Source organism: Podarcis cretensis (assembly GCF_951804945.1).
Source record: "Podarcis cretensis genome assembly, chromosome: 15".
NCBI classification, from domain to species: Eukaryota; Metazoa; Chordata; class Lepidosauria; order Squamata; family Lacertidae; genus Podarcis; species Podarcis cretensis.
In genome coordinates this window covers 29,363,380-29,387,581 of record NC_137185.1, presented here as the reverse complement: position 1 = coordinate 29,387,581, position 24,202 = coordinate 29,363,380, and the positions used below count along the sequence as shown (strand labels likewise).

General features: G+C 51.7%; 1 protein-coding gene across 4 annotated transcripts; it reads right to left on the bottom strand.

Moving 5' to 3' along the window:
* Positions 1-157: 157 nt before the first annotated feature.
* SIDT2 (SID1 transmembrane family member 2) lies at positions 158-24,202 on the bottom strand. Of its 4 annotated transcripts, XM_079956165.1 has the most exons (27): positions 23,750-24,196; positions 21,380-21,501; positions 20,367-20,531; positions 19,498-19,543; positions 18,824-18,925; positions 18,627-18,710; positions 18,033-18,132; positions 17,265-17,330; positions 16,490-16,583; positions 15,893-15,957; positions 13,673-13,744; positions 13,328-13,402; positions 13,004-13,051; positions 11,601-11,719; positions 11,103-11,176; positions 10,807-10,873; positions 10,449-10,522; positions 9,845-9,968; positions 8,123-8,240; positions 6,415-6,551; positions 5,472-5,580; positions 4,340-4,416; positions 3,987-4,033; positions 3,350-3,455; positions 2,702-2,812; positions 1,959-2,072; positions 158-1,651 (listed from the first exon to the last, which is right to left on the bottom strand). In XM_079956165.1, exons 1-27 carry the CDS (start codon positions 23,960-23,962, stop codon positions 1,589-1,591), a joined length of 2,592 nt encoding a protein of 863 aa, XP_079812291.1. In that variant the 5' UTR covers positions 23,963-24,196; the 3' UTR covers positions 158-1,588. The 4 variants fall into 4 exon arrangements, with proteins under 4 accessions (XP_079812291.1, XP_079812289.1, XP_079812288.1 ...); XM_079956163.1 differs by lacking the exon at positions 13,673-13,744 and having other exon boundaries at positions 23,750-24,202; XM_079956162.1 differs by lacking the exon at positions 13,004-13,051 and having other exon boundaries at positions 23,750-24,201.

The window sequence follows — 24,202 nt, the reverse complement described above, 5'->3', positions numbered from 1 at the left end:
GGAGAGCCTGGGAACTGCGCTGCCTCACTTGTTGCCACTAAGAGATTAGCCAAAAGGGATTTTTGATGGGGAGGGTGAAGAGGAGAGGCAGTACCCACACCCTTCTAAAGGCAGGCACCATTGCCCGTCCCCAGAGGAGGAAGAACTACACAAAAGGGCAAAGCAAGGCTTTTGTTTATTTCTTTGCATTTGGCAGCAGAATCCGTAAGAAATGAAAACGGTCGTTTTGTTCTGCAACTTCTTACACGAATAATGGTTAAAAAACAAACAAACTCACAATCAATAACCAGGAATGGACGAATATAGGAGGCCCTTCTCATTGTTGTTTTTTTTGTGTGGGGGGGAGGCTCTTCCCCCAGTAGTGCAGTGGGTGGGGGCCTCCCCCCAGCCACTGAAGGAGCCCTTTGGCTTGCAGCCCGGAGCGGCCACCCATAACTGTTATTTGTACGGCTACTTTGGGCAGCTCGTATGGAACAATGAGAGGAGAGAGGCCTCCTGGATCGGATTCTAGGTCTGAGCAGAAAACAAGAGTAAAAAGGAGCAAACATCTTCCGGCAGTGCAGTGTAAACCGTCAGGGGGCGACGCAGCTGCCAAGGCCCACCAGTGGCAGGCGGAAGGGGAGACAAGGAGACAGAGCCCAACCTGCCACCCCAATTTAGTTAGGCACTGAAGGGAGCCCCCTCCCCAATGCCGTGTGTGCTTTAAGAACAGAGAGAAAACGGCGCCCCCTTCCTCTTGGGCATGGCAGTGGCCCAGAGCAAGGGCAGTGGATTCTAGTTGGCAAGAGGGGCCCCACTGAGCACCATCCGCCCCTCAGAAAGGCCACGCTTGGAAGGAAGATCACACCGGTTGTGGCAGCGTCATGGAGGTCAGAAGTCTTTGTCCAGAGAGAGGAGGCAACATGGCCTCAGCTGCAGAGGGCGAAGATGTGCTTAACTCAGGGTTGGCAGAAATGTGCGTGAGGCAATGGGCGGATGCAGAGCTTCCAGGGCGAGGGCCCCCAAGGCAGGCTCCTGCCAGCCCCCTTACCTAGGAGCTGCTGCCAGGCCCTCTCCTGAGCCCAGTGCTGGAAGTGCAAGACCCCAGTTTGGCCCCTAACAATAAGCCCCCACCCCTTTAAGGAGGAGGAGGAGGCAGAGGCAGGGGGGGAACTTATCATTTCCCTATTGACCCAGGCCATGCCCAGGGGAGTCGGTGGGCACATAGGCCAACCCTCAGAGGCTGGCAGCCAACGAGGTGCCGATTCTCTTGAAAACCTGGCGCAGCAGCAGGACCAAGCGACCCGGCCGGAGCCTGCCTGGCATCCAGAGCTCTTGGAAATGCAAGACAGGCAACATTCAAAGCTGCCCAAAGTTGCCTGGGGCATCCAGCACCATGAAGACTCAAATACTGAAAGAGGGTGTGCCCCCCACCGTCAGCCTAGGTTGCTCCCGAGGGCTCTGCCAAAGGTGACATGTTCACGATGCATTTGAACGGGCAGGGAGGCCTGTTGCAAATCCTGGCTCCAGCCAGACACCTCTGCAAGGCCTGTCCCAAGCCATCAGGCAGGAAAGGCCTCGTTCCCCCCTTGCTGGGGAATCCTGGCCTCTAGAAGACATAGATCTTGTCACGCTGGACACAATCGAGGTCATCATCCAGAGTCAGTAATACCTACAACAAGAGGAAGGGAGAGAGAGTTAGGTTGGGGAGGTGGGCAGTGGTTTAAAAGCCCACCCTCTCCTTCCCCAGAAATGCAGGTAGCTTGGTGCTGTCGTGCAAGGGGAAATATGTGGGTGCAGGGTGCTGCTTTCGCCCCGGCCCGCGGGGACCCCACCGCCTCAGCGATCCTCCCTCCAGATTCTTCCCTGTTTGCCAGTATTTGCTGGCGGCCCTTTCAGCGCAGCTGGCGTTGGGGACCACTGTTTGGGTGCTGCTATTTCCTGCCCCTAGCCATGCCCACTGGGCCCACGCCACCTACCAGGAAGGAGCCAAACATGGCAATGGACGAGAGGAAGTGCCAGACGTCATGGTCGTCAAAGAAGTTGAGCAGGATGCAGTCCCGGTTATGCTCGCGGGACTCGGCCGGCGTTTTCTGCGGAGGGTCAGCGACAAGGAAGTCTGTGATGCTTGGCAGGAGGCAGGCGGTCTGCGCAGCCTGCACTGGATTCAGCTGCCGCCACCCAACAAGCTCTAACCCAGTCTGCCCCTAACTGGCGCCCTCCAGAGGTCTGGGGATGCAACTGCCAGGCCGCTGCCTGGGGCTGATGGGAGTCATAGTCCCAAAAGGTACGGAGGGAGCCACGGTTAAAGCTAAGGCTGCCCTAACCAAACAGCAATGCAGGGCAGGGCTGGATCTTCTGCATGAGAGCTTTTCTAAAACCTTTTACAGTGGTAATTCGGGTTAAGAACTTAATTCGTTCCGGAGGTCCGTTCTTAACCTGAAACTGTTCTTAACCTGAAGCACCACTTTAGCTAATGGGGCCTCCCACTGCTGCTGCACAGCCGGAACACAATTTCTGTTCTCATTCTGAAGCAAAGTTCTTAACCTGAGGTATTATTTCTGGGTTAGCGGAGTCAATAACCTGAAGTGTCTGTAACCCGAGGTACCATTGTATAAGTGCAGCTTCTTCAACTTGCTACTTGGGGGTCTGCTCTGACATGGGCGGTTCTGGACAAGCCTGTGTGGGAACTGAGGATATGGAGGGTGGGGAAATGGCTCACCTGCCAGGTGCTCAGCCCCTGGAAGAAGAAGTAGAGGGCAAAGCCCCAGACGACGGAAGTGCAAACGATGCAGAGCAGGGGGATCAGCTTGAGGCGTTCCCCACTCCGGAGCTGCAGGGCAAGGAAAACTGATCAGAAACAAAGTGGAGGGAGGGAGGGAGGTGGAAATCCCAACTTTCTTGGTTGCGATTACAGGTGTACTGAATTCACAGACAAAAGGAGCACAGAGGGGCTCCAATCTAGCAGGAAGCTACCCCACCATAATAAATGGGAGCAGGGGCGCCAACTCATGAGGGTCAAATCCTTTTGGCTCACATACAAAAAATTTTGGGGGACCCCCCCAAAGTCCAAAAAAAAAATCAGGGGGCAAAGGAGTTTGAGCGTGACACAGTTTCAGTGGCTGGTGGCTCCTCCTCCTGCCATGGAGGGGAAGGAAGGTTGAAGCAGCCCCATGCTGGGGACTGGTACTGGGTACGTCCTGGCATCTTCTCATGATGCCCACAACTCCGCCCACAATTGCCCTCGTGAGCTGGTGCCTCTGAATGGGAACCCCAACCCCCTCATTATTATTTATGCAATTTATATTCCGCCCAGAGAGAAGCTGGCCCCCGGCCGCGCCCAAGAACCAAGTCAGGTTATGTGCAGCACCTTCATGATAATGTAAAAGGCGAAGTAGAGGAGGAGGTTGCAGATGCCAATGGCCAGAAGGTAGGAGGCGAAGTCGTTGGGCCGCATGATGAGGCCGTAAGCAGCCCTGTGGGGGAAAGGAGGTCGTCAAGTGGGAGGGTGACTCCCCAAGGACCACACCTGGGGGCCCTTCAAGGCAATGGGGGCGGCCTCTGCCAGCCTGAGAGGACCACTCCTGCCATTGTTGTTATGCTAATGTGTCACTCTTGTTGCTGTTCTGTCTTTCTGTCCCACCACGTGTAAGTGCAAATTCAATTTAAAACACACACACAATCAAAACAGCAGACCTAAAACCTGAATAAAGCAGGAGCTGTTCACACGAAACATTCAGAGACTAGGAACAGCCCGAAGAAAGGAAAACACGAATCCCATAATGGCAGCAGGCCATGTGTTAAAAACGAGCTGAATCTTTTTCTTTAAAAAAATAGATATTTGCTAATCTCCTTTTAGAAAGGGCAGAGGGAGCCCATCTCCCACAGCATCACCAGAGAGAAGACCCTGTGTCTCTTGCCTAATCTGATATAAATACACACACACACCCCTCCTGCCCCTTGACTGGCTGGTAATCCTCTCTGCCCACCAACCAACCCTGACTTACAGAGACCAGTTGATGACGTTGCCCATCACCAGCAGCACCATTCGATCCTGTGGAGGAAAAGAGAGGGAGGCAATGGGGCCTAGCATCTGCAACAGAGGCCAGCAAAGCACCCAGGGGGGCCCTAGCTCAGCGAGAGGGAGGGTGAGTTTTCATACAGCCCCCACAATCCTTCCAGGAGAGAGCCAGCCACACTTAGAGGACTCAGCTACGTGCGTCAATTGTATTTTTCCAACTGCACTACAAACATGTGACACCAGGTGGTGCTGTGGAGGAGTGATCTGTTGCCAATGAAATTTTGCACCGAGAGATTTTATAGCGGTTTTTAAAATCAGTATAGATCCAGCCTTACTCACCACATACATGGGCCCGCTGCACTGGCGGATGCAGTCTGTGTAAAGCACGTGCAAGATCCTGCGTGGGATCCCAGAGTCTGTGGAGAGAGAGAGAGAGAGAGAGAGAGAGAGAGAGAGAGAGAGAGACATGTTAAAGCTACGTGGACCCAGCAATGCACCCTGCCCTGTGGGCTGACTCGGTGGGGGCAGGAGGCCAGTCCTGGGAAGCAATCAGAGGGCATGTTTACATAATCAGCCACAAGATTTCTCTCATGCACCCTCCTCCCCAAAAAACAGTCCTTTTTTCTGGGGATAACCCAGAATGAAATTCCCAAGTGTTAGAAAAGATTATTTACGGTATGTATGCCCGTTTTTGTTTTGTTTTTTAAGTTTTTATTTATCCTTTTCAAGTTTATACATTTCAGTACTTTTACAATCTTTTTATCATTTCAAAGTTTGACTTCCTTCCCTCTCTTTCTGCGGTTCCCTAAATTTATTTTGTAATATCTTCTGCATATCCAAATTCATTTAATTATCTACTTTAAATGTACAGGTATATTCTTACGTAACTGCAGGTTATTACAAGAATCCTGCCAATGTTTTTACCTGTTTGCAATTTATCCGTAAATATTCAATAAACCATTTCCAATCTTTTATAAAAAGCTTGCTGTCTTGATTTTTTATTCTTTCTTACGCCCATTGTTTTGTTAGTCCCAAAATGGAAAGTGAGCGAGGTCCCAACTCAAGAGGCTTGGCAGCTTAAGTTGACAGAATACACACAACTTGCAGATTTTACATATTGAATAAGAGACAAGAACATGCCTTTAAATAAGATTGAAAAACATTTATTGAGTACACCCAAGGTTCCATTGTATATGGAAAGTAAGTGCCTACAGCTGAAAATGCTGGCAGCATTAGAATAAGTTCAATAGAGTCAGTAAAGAATTCTTGATGGATGTAAAAGTGGAAAATTGATTTGAATGCTTATACTAAAATATGCAGGGATATAGGATACGTAAAATGCACCACGGAAAAAGAAGAAGGGAAGCCACGAGATATTTTTTAAGTTTGTAAAATATTCATTTGAAATTGTGCAACAGAAAATTCAATAAAAATATATTATTATTATAAATGAAGGGCTGGCAGAACTCACCCAGTTTCCAGCGGCCCATGTAGTAGAGCTGGGTGCTCAGCAGCAGAGTGGAGAGGATGTGGATAACGGAGAAGACGATCCAGAAAGCTGTGTTGCCCTTGCCGAAGACCTGGGAGAGCAGGGAGAAAGGGGCACATCATGCCATTTGCAGGGGCCATGATACTGAATTCAAGGCTGGGGGAGTGAGTGGGGTGAGAAGGCAAGGCAGGAAGTCTCCTTTCTGCCTCCTCCCTCCTTTCAATGGATGCTGGGGTTTCCCCACTATTCTAAGAGGAAATTGGGGTGGAAGAGGAGCAGAAAGCGGTTTCTGCAATGTCCTTTCCTGAAGGGTAAGGTAAAGGGACCCCTGACCATTAGGTCCAGTCCTGGCCGACTTTGGGGTTGTGACGCTCATCTCGCTTTATTGGCTGAGGGAGCCGACGTACAGCTTCCGGGTCATGTGGCCAGCATGACTAAGCCGCTTCTGGCGAACCAGAGCAGCGCACGGAAATGACGTTTACCTTCCCACCGGAGCAGTACCTATTTATCTACTTGCACTTTGACGTGCTTTCGAACTGCAAGGTTGGCAGGAGCAGAGACTGAGCAATGGGAGCTCACCCCGTCACGGGGATTCGAACCGCCGACCTTCTGTGGTTTAACCCACAGTGCCAAATCCCCCGATTTGTAGTCCTCAAGTGTAATAATCAGGGGAAAGGCTTTCCTTTCCTGGTTCACTGCTGTGATTTTGTTTTTGTTTTGCCAATACATAAAGGCCACCGAGGAATTTGAGGGACACCGGAGAGGGACAACGCTGTTTGCAAAAACCCACGAAAAGGAAGAATGAAAAGACGCACGTGGGCCAACAGGACACCAGCCCCCGGGGGTTGGGAAGGCCACTGTCCCAGTTCAGGGCTGCCTCCCTCCTTCCTGCATGCAGCTCTGGAGGCTTCCCATCGCCACTCACCACCCCAACGACTGAGAAGAAGATGACAATGGCCAGGCAGGCATAGGCGCTGTAAGCGCTGGCATTGATATCTGGGTGCCGCTTCTGGTACAGCTTCAGCATGCAGAGGCCGGCAATCATGTACATGAAAGAGGTGTCTGCAAGCAAAAGACCAGCAGCAGGTGGCTATTCATTATTTTTTTCCAAAAAATTTTATTGATTCCCACAACTTATAAACACACAAACAAATAAACAAACATAAATCATTACCTTATTAAAACTAATCTTAATAACATTGTTGAGTGACTTCCTCATATCCCCCTAGTTGAATTTCAGTGCATATCATTTTAACAGTTTTTCAAATCAAAATTCTTATATAATTAACCTAGTCGCTTAACATATTTCTGTCTTATCCATTCAGCATTAAACATATTACTGTATTTTTCACTCTATAGGATGCACCCGACCTTAGGATGCACCTTGTTTTATTTTTATTTTTTTTAATAAATGTTTATTAGAGTTTCCAATTTAATACAAAAAACAAAAATACAGAATTACACAATTAAAAAACAAAAACAAAACACATATGATTTCCAATACTTATTTCTATTACCTAGTTTCTCGGACCTCCTCTCACCTCCCCCTTTTGTATTCCAGTTCAAAACTTAATTCAGCAAATCCTTATTGTAACTTATTATAACTTATTTTAACTTATTACTCCACTTTTACATTACAGCTGGAAACCACTTGATTTCTGTCCAACAACTTTCTAACATTCGTAGGACGCACCTTGTTTTAGAGGGGGAGAACAAGGAAAAAAAAATTCTTCCCCTCTCTGCTTGCTCAGCACCCCTTCAGCGAAGCGGTAGGAGAAACGGAGCCCCTTCCATTTCTCCTCTCGCTTGGCTGAAGGGGCACTGTGCAGCTCTCCCTCTCTGCTGAAGCCAGCAAGACTCTCCTGGCTTCAGCAAAAGGAACCTGAACCCTGCGGAACGCAGCGGGAACTCGCACTGCGCTCCAAAGGCTTCAGGCGGCTATCCCTGAAGCCTGGAGAGCGAGAGGGGTTGGTGCGCACCGACCCCTCTCGCTCTCCAGGCTTCAGCGAAAGCAACGCGAAGCCAAGGAGCGCGGAGGGAGCACTCCCTCTGCGCTTCGGAGGCTTCGCGTTGCTATAGCTGAAGCCAAGGAGCCTGCATTCGCTCCATAGGATGCACACACATTTCCCCTTAATTTTTGGAGGAGAAAAAGTGTGTCCTATAGAGCGAAAAATACAGTGATTCTTCACATTACATGTTTAAATCCTCAGCCTATCTGGTAATTGCAAGCTTGCTTTTTCCAATTAATTTAACTTAACATATTTAACTAAATAATCATAAAATTTCATGCAGCAGGTGGCTATTTAGGGGCAAGCAAAGTGCACTTGGCACATGGGCAGAGGGGCTGCCCCTAATATCATTATTTGTACACATTTTCCCCAGACGTACCAGGCAGGGCACCTGCTGCACATTCTTCTGCAGGGCTCACCTGGTAAGTTCTCCATGGCCCCTGGACTGTGAAGCCCAGCCTTTCCCAACCTGGTGCCCTCCAGCTGCCGTGGCCATGCTGGCTGGGCCTGCTATGAGTTGCAGTTGGAAGCAGGATGGAGGGCAGCAGGTTGGGGGTGCCTGATCTGCCGGGTGCAGGCAGCCCCTCCTCTCCGGTCCTGCCCCACTTCCCAGGCGACACTCACCAAACTGGAAGTTCGTGTAGTTGGGGCAGACGTGGTAGCAGGCGCTGAGCAGCCCCTCCATCATGAGGGCAGTGCCCATGGCGTAGAAGAGGCCAAAGTGCTTAGGGATGCCACATTCCTAGGAAAAGAGAAGAGGGTGTTCCTGTTTCAGAGAGAAGCTAGGCAGTGGCTTCTGCTTTGCATCGCCCACCTGCAAGCTGGCATTCAGCTGCAGCCCTTTTTGCTCCCATGGTCTCCCAGGGTCACGGTCGACTGTGCCCCCGTCTACCGGAGAGAAAAAGGGGCTGGGAAGTGGTGGCGAGTAGAGCAGAACTCTCTGCACAACTACAGCGAGCCAGGGAGAAAGGAAGAGAACGTAATTCCCCCAAGTTTTTCCGTGTTTGTGTGCCTGGAGAGATGGAGAGAGTCTACCAGCCTTCACCAACCTGCTCCAGATGCTGTTGGAGTACAACTCCCATCAGCCCCAGTGTCATATGACCATGCTGTCTAGGGTTGATGGGAGCTGTATTCCCACATTGGTTGGTGTAGGCTAAAGTTCAAAAAGCACACCTTTCTGGTACGGCTAGCTATGATTCATTGATCTGATGTATTTTTACAGCTGCTGTGACCCTCAATTTTTATTTTTATTTTTTTGATAACAATTTTTATTAGTTTTCAATTACAATCCAGTAACAGCCTCATTATAATATAATTACTAATGCCAATCATGCAGATACTAAACTATATAATTTAGGTGGCTCCCCGCGTGCTAGAACTGATGGTTTGATAATTTACTTTATTTCTGTGTACCAAAATCTTAATAATTTCAATTACACTCAGGTGAAAATAACAATCCCTTATACAACAACTGCAGCACTAACAACTTCCATTTGTATTGACATGTAAAATGATTTATAAAACTACAGGTGAGGCTATGAAAAGATAGACATAATATTTTGCTGTGACCTGCACTACACTGTTTATATTTCTATAGGATTTTAAATTGGTGGGGAAATGCTGGACCGACACATTTGTTACCTCCCTATATTACATTTGCACTTGTCCGTCAGCACGCTGGTGACTGAATATGCAAGCACAGCCAAGGATGGTTGGCTACCGCATTGGGGGCTGAGGAAAGTAAGCAATGAGAGCTGGGATGACAGCCCCTTGCAAATAAATAAAATGCTGCTGTGAATGTTGTTTCTGCCGGGTTCACCCTCTGCCTTTGTTCTGAACTCTGCATTGAACATAAAAAGGTAAAGGGACCCCTGACCATTAGGTCCAGTCATGGCCAACTCTGGGGTTGCGGCGCTCATCTCGCTTCATTGGCCGAGGGAGCCGGCGTACAGCTTCTGGGTCATGTGGCCAGCATGACTAAGCCGCTTCTGGCGAACCAGAGCAGCGCACGGAAATGCCGTTTCCCTTCCCGCTGGAGCGGTACCTATTTATCTACTTGCACTTTGACATGCTTTCGAACTGCTAGGTTGGCAGGAGCAGGGACCGAGCAATGGGAGCTCACCCTGTCACGGGGGTTCGAACCGCCAACCTTCTGATTGGCAAGTCCTAGGCTCTGTGGTTTAACCCACAGCACCACCCGCCTCTTGAATATACCTCTAAGACTAGGGATCTGGGATAGGAAGAAAAAGGTGTCCCAGGGCAGGAGAGGCAAATGAGGGTGCAGCGCCTGGTGTCGAGGCTCCGGGGGACTGACACCACCCTCCAGATCCTACCACCGTGACTCACCACAGCCTGCAGGTCATTGCGCATCAGTGCCCGGTTGTAGTTGATCTCGCGCTGGAGGATGATGAGCAGGAAGAGCAGCCCCAGCAGGATGTAGCCCATGTTGCTGAGGATGTTGTTGAAGGCGCTGGGGGAAGGAAAGCAAGGCAGGAAGGTCTGAATCAAGGCATGGCGGGGAAAAGCGAGAGAGACTCTGCTGGAATCCCTGACCCAGGGAAGAGGATACTATTACTATTGCTGCTGCTGCTGCTGCTAACAACAACAACAACAACAACAACTTATTATTTATACCCTGCCCATCTGGCTGGGTTTCCCTAGCCACTCTGGGCGGCTTCCAACAGAACACCAAAATACAATAACCTATTAAACATTAAAAGCTTCCCTAAACAGCGCTGCCTTCAGTTGTCTTCTAAAAGTCTGGTAGTTGTTGTTCTCTTTGACATCTGGAGGGAGGGCGTTCCACAGGGTGGGTGCCACCACTGGGAAGGCCCTTTGGCTGGTTCCCTGTAACTTGGCTTCTCACAGCGAGGGGACTGGCAGAAGGCCCTCGGCACTGGACCTCAGTGTCCGGGCAGAATGATGGATGCTGCATGACCCTTGCTCCTACCTGAGATTGCCCAGTGGGTGGGCGCACAGGAAGTTATAGTAGCAAATGTCTTGGTTCCCGGTGACGTTCACCACCTGCCAACAAGAAAGGGCATGTAAGCACTGCAGAGGACCCAACTGTGAGGGCTGGCTTGGCAGTCCACCGCCCCCTTTAGCAGAGCTCAGATCCGGGAAAACCGGCTCACACCGACACAGAGAAGGCACTAGGTGCTCAGAGCTGGGCTGGGGCAAAAGCCAACCTCTCCAGCCCAGAGGAGGGCAAATGGGTAGACCAGGCTTTCGGGGATAACATAGCACCTAGGTGGCCAGGTGACTATCAGTAGCACATGGAAAGAAGCCCAGGAAAGAAACCCACTTACGGTCTGATAGGTAATGACCAGCTGGATGACGGGCAGAGCGTAGAAGACGGCGATGGTGGCTATATTCCTGCAGGAGACACCAGAGGTAAGGGGGCATATGTGCGTCCCACACCCCCAATTTATTTCCACCATGAAGCAATAGGTGGGCTCTCTGTTGACCCACTGGGGGCCATGCAGGTCCACTCAGCCACCACGCCAGGCTGCCCCTTTTACCCAGAACTGATGGATAGAAGGGAAAGCTAGCCCCCAGTACAGATGGGGCACAGCCACCCCCCCATATCCTCCTCCTCTCTCACCAGAAGTAAATCTGGTATTTCTTCCGCAGAACCCGCTTGTCCTTGCGGGCCAGATCCGCCACATACAGGTATTGCTGCAATGAGAAGACGCAAGGAACGGGGTGAACTGTGGGTCTCCTTGGGAGCGGCCGCTTCCTCCCCCCATAGAAAGATGGCTACAAAGAAGGTCGGCATTTCCAGACCCTGAGACTGCTTTGACTCCCGCTCATCTTGTCTGATCCCTTTCCCCCCAGCCTTAGAAATCAAGAGCCACCTGCAGATCGTTCTGGGTGTCTCAAGCAAGCAAGCCAGGCCACGTGCTGCTCACTCAGCCCCACTTCCTCCTGTGTCTCCTCCCTCCCTCACTACAGCCTGTGGTTCTCTGGCTTGTTCTAAATGGCAAGCAAGGGAAGCATCACGTCCAGCCCTCAACACACAGGGCAGGTGACCAGCACTGGCAGGCGATGGCAGAGGGAGACTCTGGGCTCCCATGCCTTCCTGCTCCCCAGCGCAAGGCACCTTGGTGCGGATGACGTTCTTGTCCGAGTCGATGTCAGCCAGCGTGTCGTAGTCGTCTTCCTCCACGGAGCTGAGCGAGTCGAGCCGTGGCCGCCCCGCCATGTTCTCAAGGGAGCGATCTGTGGGCAGAGATGGGGCAGCATGACTAACAAGGCACAGACACACATGGCCAGCTGGTCTGCCAGGCGCACACACACACCCCGACCCCAGGTGTGTGTGTGTGTGTAGGAGGGGGAATTCAGCCAACACAATTTAGTTTCGTGGAGGCGTTTGGCAGCCTTCACGGCCAAAAGGCAACAGGTCAGATCAGCCCCGGGCCATCGAATTAGCGATGTAATGGACCTCCTGGCTGCCTCATTTTCTGCAGACAGCTCAGTGTAGGGGGTCTTCAGACACCTGGGCAGCTACGGGGCCAAGAAGCCACCTTGCCCAATGTAGGCCAAGGAGTGTCAGGAAAGACCCTCAACATGCTGTGCTCTGTCACCCGCTTCTCCCGTCCCCATGGCGAGCTTCGCCCCTTCACCCTCCCCAGGAGCAGCAATCACCTGTCCTGGACGCACCTGATTCATGCAATTGCCTGGTGTGGGAGTTGGAATCATGCAGATTAACCCACCCCTCTGCTGTGAGCTTTCTGAGGGCAAGTAGCCTCATCCTTAGCAGGACAAGTGCAACAGGAATCCAAATTAGCCCACAAGGCTTGAAGGGAAACCACAGGAACCCCTGTTGCTGGATGGCGGTGGTGGAAGAAGCATGACCCCTCTCTCCCGCTATTGAAGCCCCTCAGAAAGCCACAGGCAGCTCAAGAGGAAGCACTGGGGAGGGGGCTGGGGTTTGTGCCTTTGCATCACATTCCTGGTTCCAGGGAGCATCTTCGCCAGCCGACTGCATGTTCCGTGCTTCATTTTTGTAAGTATATTTTTGTATCTCCAAGCCGGTGGAGGAGAAGCTGCAAAGCAACCCGAATCCTGCATGTGAGTCTGCCTGCACCTCTGCTCCCCAGGGAGGCCAGAGGAGAGCAAAGCTCGACCCCTCTTGAGCTCCCGCCTGGCTGCCCAGCAGGACTCAGCCTGGACTGTGTTCCTTGCACTACCAAGCAGCCACTGCTAGGATTTGTATTGTCAGGGGTAGTAGCTTAGGCAGCATGTAGCCCCATCACTTCGTATCCATGTTTTAAATTGAGCTCCATGTTTGCGATTTCACCAGCCACATTTCTCTCACCAGCTGTCAGGGGCGAGAAATTGATTTTGAAATAACACGGAAAGCGCACAGAACGCAGCAGAGGCGCCTGGCCAAAATGCCCTCTCCCTTTCCTGGTCAAGGAAGTGGGCCGAGGAAGCCTGGTGCCAGGAACGCCATGCCTGATTGTGAAATGATTGGCAATTTCGCTCTCTGCCAGCATCTACCCATTGCAATGGCCCAGTGTCTCTGGCGGTGCTGACAGGTATCCTGCCCTTGAAAGGAAAGGAAAGAGTTACACAGAGGAGTTAGCTCTCAGGACCTGCCACAGAAATGCCAACAACAACCGACAAGCCAGGAACTTTCCCCCGAAGCGCGTCGCAAGGCCCAAAGATCCACGAGGCCCAGCAGCCCGGCTCACCCTGTGTGCCCACTTTCTTGGGGTACCCAGCTGCCTCCCACCATGCAAGCATGCAAAACCCAGGCACTTGAGAGAAGGAATCTGGTCTCTGCATCCCTCAGACTCCCACCCGTCCAGGTAAGCAGCTCACCTGTGTAACTGTAGGATGCTTCTGTGGACAGCAGGCTGTCGGTAACATTTTCTGTGCTGGCCGTAGAACCGTTGTCTGCAACAACAATTGGGAGGGCAGGGAGGGGGCAAAAAAGAGTGAGTGGCGCAGCAAGGCTCAGACCTCTCAGGTGATCACAAGAGAGGTGGCGGCGGCAATTCCCTCCCCCCACCCCACCCCCTTGAAGTGTCTTGCTCATTTGCACCACCAGGTTTTCTGGACAAACAGGCACAGCAGTTCCCAAAGGCCAGGCCTGGTATCTATACCTGCAGCACAGGTGGGGTGAGGGGCTTCAGGGGGGAGGCACCATCTGCACCTGGGACTCACCAAAGGAACCATAACTGTAGCCGTTGTAAGGCTGGCGCCCCAGGTAGGAGTCTGGGGTGATGTGGGGATGCCCTGCAACAAACCATCAGCAGACAGTGACCGCGGGGAACAGGGGTGGGCAGGAGCAGAGCAGGTGCAGTGGGGAGGCGAGGGTGCCAACTCCTCCTTGACTCAGACTTGAATCAGGGAAAGGTTTGGGGAAGAGGAGGCAGAGCAAACAGGTCGCCCATTTTTTATTTCACCGCCCAATCAGGGAGGTCTCTTCAAAGAAGTATAAACCAGAAGCAGCCCCGGTCCATGGCTCCGGAGGTTCCTGTCTAGGGTAGAACCTCAGAGCCCACCTGGACCTGACATCCCCCTCAAGGCAAAGGAAACAAAAAGGCTGAGGGAGAATCCTTTGCTTGGAAGTTAAGAGAAAGAAGGTGGTTTTTGGTGCTTACCAAGGAGAGAAGCTGAGCACGAGGTGCCCCAGAAAAAGGAGGAAGGGAAGCAAGAGAGAAAAAGGGGAAAAGAGACAGAGTTACTGATGCAAACACCCAAACTTTAATTGCCAAAGGGGGACGCAGGTGGCGCTGTGGGTTAAACCACAGAGCCTAGGGCTTGCCGATCAGAAGGTCGGTGGTTTGAATCCCTGCGATGGAGTGAGCTCCTGTTGCTCAGTCCCTGCTCCTGCCAACCTAGCAGTTCGAAAGCACGTCCAAGTGCAAGTAGATAAATAGGTACCGCTCCAGCGGAAAGGTAAATGGTGTTTCCGTGTGCTGCTCTGGTTCACCAGAAGCAGCTTAGTCATGCTGACCACATGACCCGGAAGCTGTACGCCGGATCCCTCAGCCAATAAAGCGAGATGAGCGCTGCAACCCCAGAGTCCGTCACGACTGGACCTTACAGTCAGGGGTCCCTTTACCTTTAATTGCCAAGGGGTGTTACACCACAACTGCCCCCCCCCCCCCAGCCACAGCAGGTGCCCCCGGAAAGCCTGAGCTGACTCTGGCAAGGGGAGGGGGGACACAGCAGCTGGCCAGTGCAGATCCCCCATGCTGTGAAAGAGCTGGAAGCAGCAAGCAACAAGAAGGGCTCCCATCCAAGTGTTGAAGCAGTCCACGGCCATTCAGTCCGGCCTTCTTCAGCCCTGGGTTGCCAGATGTTGCTGGACTACAACTCCCATCATCCATGGCAACTGGATGAGCCAATTTAGGAGTTGCGGTGCACCAACACCTGGGGACCCAAGGTTGAAGATTTAGACAACTGAAATTGCACAAATGTGGAATGCTGAGTGGGAACTTGAGTCTTGTGACAAGCTTGGACTTCCATAGCAACTCAGTTCTCTCTCCCCCCTCACCCCCCGCTTCTTTTTTTAGGGAAAAATGGGTACTAGATCTCGTTGATTTTGCAGGCAGTTTTGGAACCAGAGGTTTTGCCCATGGCTTCAGTATCCTCCCCTTGTGCTTCTGAAATCCCCCTTCCCAAAACATCCCACTCGCCACCATCGTTGCCTGTCCCCTTGTTCAAAGATCTCTTGATCCATCAAAAGCTCTACGGGGGGGACCCAGAAAAACCAGAAGCCCCTTCCTCAGTAGCTCAGAGCAGGGCTTTTGGTGTGGCTGCCCCTGTTAAGTCGAATTCCTGTTGAGATATGACAGGCACCCGCTAACAGGACTTTCCATAAACAACAGAAGACCTTAATTGTTCTGATAGGCTTTCCCAGCTAGATAAAGAGGTCTCTGGCATGAGTGTCTACTTTACTTTGTTTTTAAAATTATCTGCTGCCATTTTTGGGGGTGTTTTTAGTTGTTTTTATTGTATATTGTACGCTGCCATGAGGCATGAGCATGTGGAAGGTTATTAATTAACAGAGATGGTATTACATGTTGATGCTGAGTGAAAGTACAGTGGTACCTTGGGTTAAGAACTTAATTCGTTCTGGAGGTCCGTTCTTAATTTGAAACTTTTCTTAACCTGAGGTACAACTTTAGCTAATGGGGACTCCTGCTGCCACCCCAGGATGTTCTCATCCTGAAGCAAAATTCTTAACCCAAGGTACTATTACTAGGTTAGCGGAGTCTGTAACCTGAAGTGTCTGTAACCCGAGGTGCCACTGTACATCCGCAGGCAATTGCAAAGGCGGACACAAATGGTGTCACATGCAGAAGTTGTAGCATTACGGCATGGAGCAAGAACCACCCTGGCTCCTAGCCCACAACACACACAGACCTCACCTACCAGTTTCAGTACTGGGTGTTTCTATGGCAGCCAACAGTCCCAGTTGCTTCTTCTTCTTCTGTTGCCTATAAAGTAATGAAGAGTGCCTCAGACAGCTGCCTCATCCACAGAGAAAAAGACTCTCCACTCCACCAAAAAGCCCATGGAAGGGAGTAGGGGAAGGCTCTGGTAGAAGTGGGCGGGGTGGTTCCTTTGTCCCTCTGGAGGAGGGGCTTCACAGGACTATTGTGGAGCGTTCTGCCCCAAAGGAGGTGATTTCAGGAGGTACAAAGGATGGGGTCACTGGAAACCTGTACCGTTTGGGGTGAGAGGGCTATTTCAGCTCACAACACCACTGCAAAGCAGGAGTGCCCTGCCACACGTCAATCCAGACACCAAACAGAAAGCAGGGAAATTTATTCTTCCAGATGGCTCTCGCAAGCCAGCCAAGCCGCACGCTGAATTCTGGGACACCTTAGGACGGCAGATGGTAAGAAGGACCCATATCCTGGGCTGATGGACAGTCGTGATGGTGACCACCTGCGTGGCAGGAGCACCGGCCTCTCTGCAAAGGAAGGAGAGAGCCACACCACCTATGGGTGTAGAGGTAGGACTCACCTCCAGTTCTCCCAGCAGGCGATGAGGACTGTCAGGACGTAGAAGGAGAGGAAAACCCCAAGGCAGAACAACATCCCGCTCACATAGGCCTGTGCTGCAGGGAAGGGGGGAAGAGGAAGACCTTGTAGATGTGCAGCAGTTTCTGCTGGAGCTGACAACTTAAAAGTCCTGTTTCCAAGCACAGGTGGGATGCCTGCTTAGGTCCACCTAGGCTCTCTCTTGCTTTCTCTGCCGCTTACCTCCATCTTATGGAAAATAGCCCAGTGAAAATGTCTGGTGCAGGAATTAAGTCACTCCCCATGCAAAATTCTTGCCCCTTCAGTACATGATCGGGGGCTACACAGAATCGCAGAGCTGGAGCAGACCTCAAAGGGCATCCAGCTCAACCCTATGCTGCTGATGCGGAAAACCCACTGCCGACAGCATCCATGAGAGGAGGAGGAGGAGGCGGCGGCAGAGGAGGAGGAGGAGGAAGTGGCCACCCAGACTCTGCTCAAGAGTCTACCACCTTCTGAGGCATCAGGAAATTCTTCCTAACGTTTAGACTAAATCCTTTTGTGGGTGATCTGAAGTCACCAGTCGGGGGTCCTAACCAGTGGATCAACAGAAAACAGATACGCTCCATGCTCTTTGCAGCAACCCTTCAAAGCCGGGTGGCAGCAGTTCAAAACCCTAGTCAGGGTAAGGAGGTGGAACCTGGTGTCTCCAATCAGGGCTGTTCCATGTGCTCCCTCGTCCATTCAAATGGGTGCAGCTGACACCCAGGGCTACTTACAAGTGACTGCTGGTGATACCACCACGTCCAGGGTCTTTTGGCGGTTGCCTTGGTCAACAGGTTCATCTGAATGCACAAAAAGACCAGGGTTAGCCAAGCAAGAAAGCAGCAGAGTCCACAGTCATTTTTCTGCAGGGAGGATGCAATACTTTCTCTTGGTCGCTTTCTACAACCAGACACTACCTACTATTTTACCCTTCGAAGTCAGCATGGGACTCCCTTTCCTCTGACTGTACTGCACTGTGATTCACGGTCTACATAGCGGTTGGCAATGTAAGAGGTTTATTAAAAGACAGTTATATACAGATCCCTGAAAGGGCTCTTCAAACAGTCCTGCAGCAGGATGCCTCCTAGTACAAGGGAAGGGGGAAGAGGCTTGAGTTTGTGTTTAAGGAGGGACAGGGGTCAATGCACAGATAATTTGCTGCATATGTACAACATAAGATGTCTATTCCTCCCTCTCAAAAATAAAAATAAATCTCCAGTAGTTTTCAAAGGATCTATTGCTAGCTCACATTAGAACTTTCTTCCGAATCGCTTCATGGCACTGTTTAACTGTATTCGCATGCAAGGTGTTTATTTGGAAACAAAAGTCTCCCAAAGCAAATTATAACAAAAAGTGATATAGAAACATGCCAGACTCACAGAACACCCCACCACCCAGTCGCTGTCTCTTTGGGATTCTGCCATGGCAAGGCAAAAAACCCCAAACATAGGCAGCATCTCTGTTGAAGCCCCCACCCCATCCCCGAACTCCCACCTCTGTACCTTTGGAAAAGGGGTAGTAATGCAGCGGCCCACCACAAGCTTGGTCTTCTGTCTTCACCACAACCACCACATAGAAACTGTGGCTGGGGAAATCCTTCTTCTGGAAGTTAACAAGAGGGTGGAAGAGCAGCATCAGAAACCGTCTTCCCTGGGCTGCAGAAATTCCATGACAACGTGCCAGATAGCAAGCACTTAAAGGACTCCCATGTGGGGCACCTGGGCTCTTCTGAGAGCATATACATATACCTACATACACACATACACCACCCTAAGATGTTCCTAGTGAGTGGCAGACCAACTGATGGCAGGATTTGAGGCCAGACCAGGGCTGTGAACCCCTGTTATTTGCCAGCCACTGAGGCAGAGGCATCGTGCCTGCCACACAAAGCACCCAAAGAATCAGTTTTCTCTTCAACAAGCATCGCTTCCTCGGGAGCACCAAGGGCATGGATAATATTCCCCGGCGCAAGCAACACCACTGCAACCATCTGCTAATTGATGCTACCAGACACCAAAAGCAAGGGGGAAGACAGCCCAGCCGCTTCTGCGGGGCTCAGATTGCACTTGGCGCAGCTCCTAGCCCGAGTCCGGTACCTGCACAGTGATGGCTGCCTTCTTGGTCATGGTCTGGTACATGCCGATAAAGGCCACATTGTTGTCCAGGTCGTAGACAGGGCACTGAGGGAAGGAAGGAAGAAGGAAGTAGGGTCAGCCACTCCACTGCTCCAAAAAAGGCAGGATCCTTCATGAAAAAAATATGCCCTCCCGGTCTAACCACCCATCTCACTTACCAAGATGTCTTGGATGGAAATGACAGAACAGGGGAAGGCCATGGCAGAGGTCACCTTCACTATCACGAAGTCTACACCCTCCGGGAACTCATACTTGAAATACTGCCCAGGAGAAGAGAGAGGCGTTAAGAAGCCACATGCAGCCCCTGGAAGGCGTAAAGCCCACCCCAACACCCTTTTACCTTCCTTTAGTGTGCCCCCTCCCCCAAAATAGCACAATCAGCTGCAGCTCAGAAATTCGAATCATAGGGTTGTAGAGTTGGGACACCAAGAGTCATCTAGTCCAACCCCCTGCAATGCAGCAATCTTTTGCCCAATGTGAGGCTTGAACCCATGCCCCTGAGATTAAGAGTCTCTTGCTCTACCAACTGGGCTATCTCTGCTCCTGGGATATTAACGGTCACGTTCTTAAAAATAACTTTCTCTCTGCCTCCGGGGAGACAATCCTGAGCTTGCTGGGCAAGAGATTCCTGCATTCCCACAACAACAACAATGCCAGAGCCACTGTTTCTGAGGTATTACAAAGCAGAGCAAGCTCTTCCCACGTCACAACCAGATGCAGAGCCACCCACAAGGCCATGATTCATAAACGAAACCTCGGTCCAACAGGCCTTCCTTCTGGCAATTAACATCTGGGGCCCTCTCTATTCTTCACCCTAAAAGAGAGAACTCACCTGTGGCTGGGCTGCCGTGGCATTGAAGGTGAAGTGCTCATTGGTCCTGTGTTAGGGAATAAGAAAAGGAAAGACTTAAATTGTTTCATAAAAGACGTGGGTGGTGCTGTGGGTTAAACAACAGAGTCTAGGACTTGCCGATCAGAAGGTCGGCAGTTTGAATCCCCGCGACGGGGTGAGCTCCCGTCGTTTGGTCCCAGCTCCTGCCTACCTAGCAGTTCAAAAGCACGTCAAAGTGCAAGTAGATAAATAGGTACCGCTCCGGCGGGAAGGTAAACGGTGTTTCCGTGTGCTGCTCTGGTTCGCCAGAAGCGGCTTATTCATACTGGCCACATGACCCGGAAGCTGTACACCGGCTCCCTCAGCCCATAGAGCGAGATTAGCAACCCCAGAGTTGTTCACAACTGGACCTAACGGTCAGGGGTACCTTTACCTTTAAAAGTTACATAACCTCTTGTAGAGAAAAACCACAAAGCAGTGTGTGCAATATGTGTGTTTTTATTGGTGGGAGGTACACACTTATAGCGGCTGGAGGAGCCAAGATTGTGTTGGCCTGAAAGCTGCACCCTCTAAGTGAGTCCCCTAACTTTCCCTAAGGGTTTGGGAGGGGGCCGAATGTTGCACACGCTCAGAGGAACTTTGTGATCCCGTTCACACCTTCAGTGTCTGGGCCTGTGTTCCCTTCTTTCCCCGCTACCCTGCATTCTTCTGTATCTTATTTCCCATTCCGCACCCAGCAAAGAGCACCATTGCTCCTCCCACCACAACCTCACCTACTCCTGGGCCTGGTCTTCAGCCGAAGAGGACCTGCCAGGACAAGCAGCCAGCTCCTTGGCTGCTTCAAGCCCCAGAGGTCAGAGGCTGCTCACCTGAGCACAAAGTTATCCACACGAGTGACCTGCAGCTGGTAGGAGGCGTTGCTCACAGAGAGCGTAGAAACATCCACGTAGAAGAACTGCATCTCCACCTCACTCTTGGTCTGAGGCTGGCACAGTGTGCGGCTGACATCTTGGTAGAGGTACTTCCGCTGGTACCTGAAGGCCCGAGGCAGAAGGAAGGGGGTTGGCGAACACCAACCAGGGGCACCCAAGCACAGTCCGATTCAAATACCCAACAGCCCCGTCTGAGCGAGAGCTTTGTGGCTCAGAAGGAGCAGAACTGAAGACACAAGATTTACCCACTCTGGAGGAATGGCAGATGAAGCTGATCGACTACATGGGATTGGCAGAAATGACCGGCAGAATCCGAGACCAGGGGAAAGAGTCGGCGGAAGAGGATTGGAGGAAATTTAAAGACTATTTACAGAAATACTGCAAAATTAATGAATGTTAGAATGATGTTGGACAGAAATTAAATGGTTACCAGCTGTAATGTAAAGGTTGAACAACAAGCTAAAATAAGTTATATTAAGTTATAATAAGGATTTGCTGAATTAAGAATTTGAATTGGAATACAAAAGGGGGAGGTGAGAGGAGGTCCGGGATATAAGGTAATGGAAATAAGAAATGGGAACTATATTTGTTTTGTTTTGTTTGTTTTAATTGTGTATTTTTGCTTTTTTGTCTGTTGTTTTTTCTTTTTGTATTAAATTGGGAAATTTTAATAAATATTCTTAAAAAAACAACAACAGAAGGAGCAGAACTGCCACCTGGCATCAGCATCCTTCTACCCAGCTGGTCTCAGGCCCACAGTCACCTTGTCCTTGGCTAAGGGTAGCCACCAGGTAAGAAGAGCCAGACCATGGGGCCCCCAATGGGAATGAATAGCTGGGACGGAGGATGCTTCGCTGCTGCATCCTTCCAGCCAGGAAGAGGCCACCGCCATGAGCCTGCCAAGAAAACTCGGGCAAAGAAGAGCCTGTCCATCACACAGAGATACTCACAGTCCCCTGAGGATTAACGGCACCTGGAACGACACCACGGCCTCCTTCTGCCTGACCACAAAGAGCACCGGTGTCTCCTTCAGCTCTGAGAGCACGTTCACCGACACCCGGACTCCCTCCGTCTGCAGGAGTGAGAAGAAGAGGAGATCTTGGGTTTGGGACAGGAGGCAGAGCCAAGCATGTCTCATCCTCGGACCTTTTGCCTGCTCTCTCTTTCTCCTTCCACCCACCAAAGGCACCCATGAGGCCACTAGTTGCAAAGGACAGCAGACAGCTAATGATGCTAATGAGTCTGGCTGGCAGGTGCCCAAGAAAGCACTCTGCAGCCAGCCGCCTGGGTCAACTCCCCTAAAGGTCTGCGCAAGAGATCAGACCTGGCCTGTGCTCCCATCTGTCAAAAAGAAAAGAAGGCTTGGGTTGCTCAATAAACACATCTTCTACTCTGCCCCCCTGCAAAGGTCCTAGGATGTGCAGAGGCCACTAGTCATTGTTACTCTGCAGTGAGGTACGGATTCTACACCTTTCCTGACACAGGGAGGACTGAGCAGAACAAGGGGGGACGGTTTCAGGAGCAGAAAGTGTCGGGCTCTGCCGCACCCCAGGAAAGGCTGCCCTGGCATTTCAGACACACTGACCGAGTAGACGTGACCCTAAGCCAAGGAGGAGTCAGTGGGGAGCTGCTCCTGGACTGGCCTCTGAGTCCCAGACAAGCCCTCTTCTCAACAATCCAGACCCAGGAAGAAAAAGAGGCCTTGCATTCTTGCTGGCATGGAGTCTAGAGACCCCTTACTAGGCACTCCCAGCAGCTAGGAAGCTGTCTAATATGGAGTCAAGACCACTGGGTCCTTCTAGCTCAGTGTTCTCTACTCTGACCGACAGTGTCTCTCTCAGACAGGAATATTTCCCAGCCCTACCTGGAAGTACCCTTGGGGACCGAACCCGGGACCTTCTGCATGCAAAGCGGATGCTCTGCCACTGAGCTATGACCCTGCACTTTGTTGCAGAAGGAGGCTGGCTTTTGCCTATGGGATCCCCATAACTTGCAGGGAGCAGGGTAGGGAAGGCAATAATATAACAGCTGACTGAAAGCCAAGAAAACTGTACCAAAGGAACCCAATGGCATGCCTAGGAATTTAAATAAGTATTATTTCCTGGGCTGCCATGTTTAAGTGTAGAAAAACTTCTCTAAGTTTAGCATCAGGAGCAGGAACTCAACTTAGTGCTGATGACACAGACCTTTAAGCCACACCCCTCACAGTGGCTGCTTTAAGGAGGGACATGATCCTTCTGTACACTTGCACTAGGTGACGAGACAGGAATGACGTTGCAGGTGGATTTTCACCTGGAAAACAACAGCTGGCAGATGGGGTTGTAGGTTCTATGCGTCCTCCAGATTTGGGAGCTGCTGCTGGTGAATAAGGATAACCACCTTTGCCCTCTAAGCTGCTAATTTGGGAGGCCGTGGATACAAAGGCCAACTGCCCAGAACAAACAGGTTGAAGTGTCACAACCCAGCAAAGTATCACACCAGACAAAAAGCACAGAGTGAGAATTCCCTGATGCCACCTGGAGGCCAAAGGTCTGCCAAGAAGATCTTACAGCTCATCTCACCTTTGACACATCTTTGGGGACAAAGGGAGTTTAAGCTGTAGAGGCGCAGCTCTGGAGAGGGACAGCTCTGCTGAGCAGAGAAGCCTTTTCTTGAGATCTAGGAACTTGAGGCCGGTCGAGTTACATGAAAGGAGATTCCGACTAAACATCAGGAAAACCACTTTCTGACAGTAAGAGCTGTTGGAGGTTGTGGTCTCTCCTTCCTTGGAAGTTTTGAAGCAGAGGTTGGATGACCATCTACCATGGATGCTTTAGCTGAGATTCCTGCATTGCAAGGGGTTGGGCTAGATGACCCTCGGGGTCCCTCCCACCTCTACGAGTTCCACAAGTGCGGAAGAAGGGCAGGAATCGCTGCTGGCTGGACACCCAAACAGCCTTATGACTGACTGTAAACAAATAAGGATAAGGTGGGCGGAAGAGGACGTGGCTCTCTCGCAGACCTCTCTGCTTGGACAAGCAAGGGCTTTTCTGGGTCCCTTCCAAAAGCGCTTGCACTTCGCAAGTGGGCGGGCGGGTTTGCGAAAGGGGACTGTCTTGCCCAAGAGAGCCAAAGCATCCTTATTTATACTTGCCTAACCCCGGTACCTTCACAATGCCCAGCAACCCCCTTTCTCCCGCACGGGGACAAGGGCGGGTAGGGGGGCTCCGTCCCTTCCCAAGCGGTGTACGAGACTGGGCGGCCCAGCAGCGCCCCCTTCCGGGTGGGGCCCCAGACTGCCCTGCAAGGGCGCCCTCTGCACACGCCCAGAGGCTGCTCACCGCGTTCCTGGTGACGGTGTGGTTGAAGGCGTAGATGTTGAGCAGCTCGCCGTTGACGGCGTCCGTGTAGGGCTTGTCGAAGTCGGCCTCCTTCTGCACTACGGTCTTCTTGCCGGCCGCCGCCTCCGACCCGGGCAAGAGCAGGAGCAGCAGGAGCAGCGGCGGCGGCGGCGGCGGCAGGAGAAGACGGGGCGCCCCCTGCGGGCCTAGCATGGCCCCAGCCCGGCAGGCGGGCGGCGGCTGACGGGGACGGAGGAGGAAGAGCAGCAGGTGGTGGCGGCGGCGGCGGCAGCGGCTGGAGCCAGCATGCCCGTCGCTAAGCGTCGGGGCTCCCGCAGCAGGCCCGAGGACGGGCCTCCCCACGGGGCGAAAGGCAAGCGCGGCCCCTTTAAGGCTCCTCTCGCTACTTCGCCGCGCTCGCGACTGGCTCGAGGCCGCGCGGTAAACACTCGG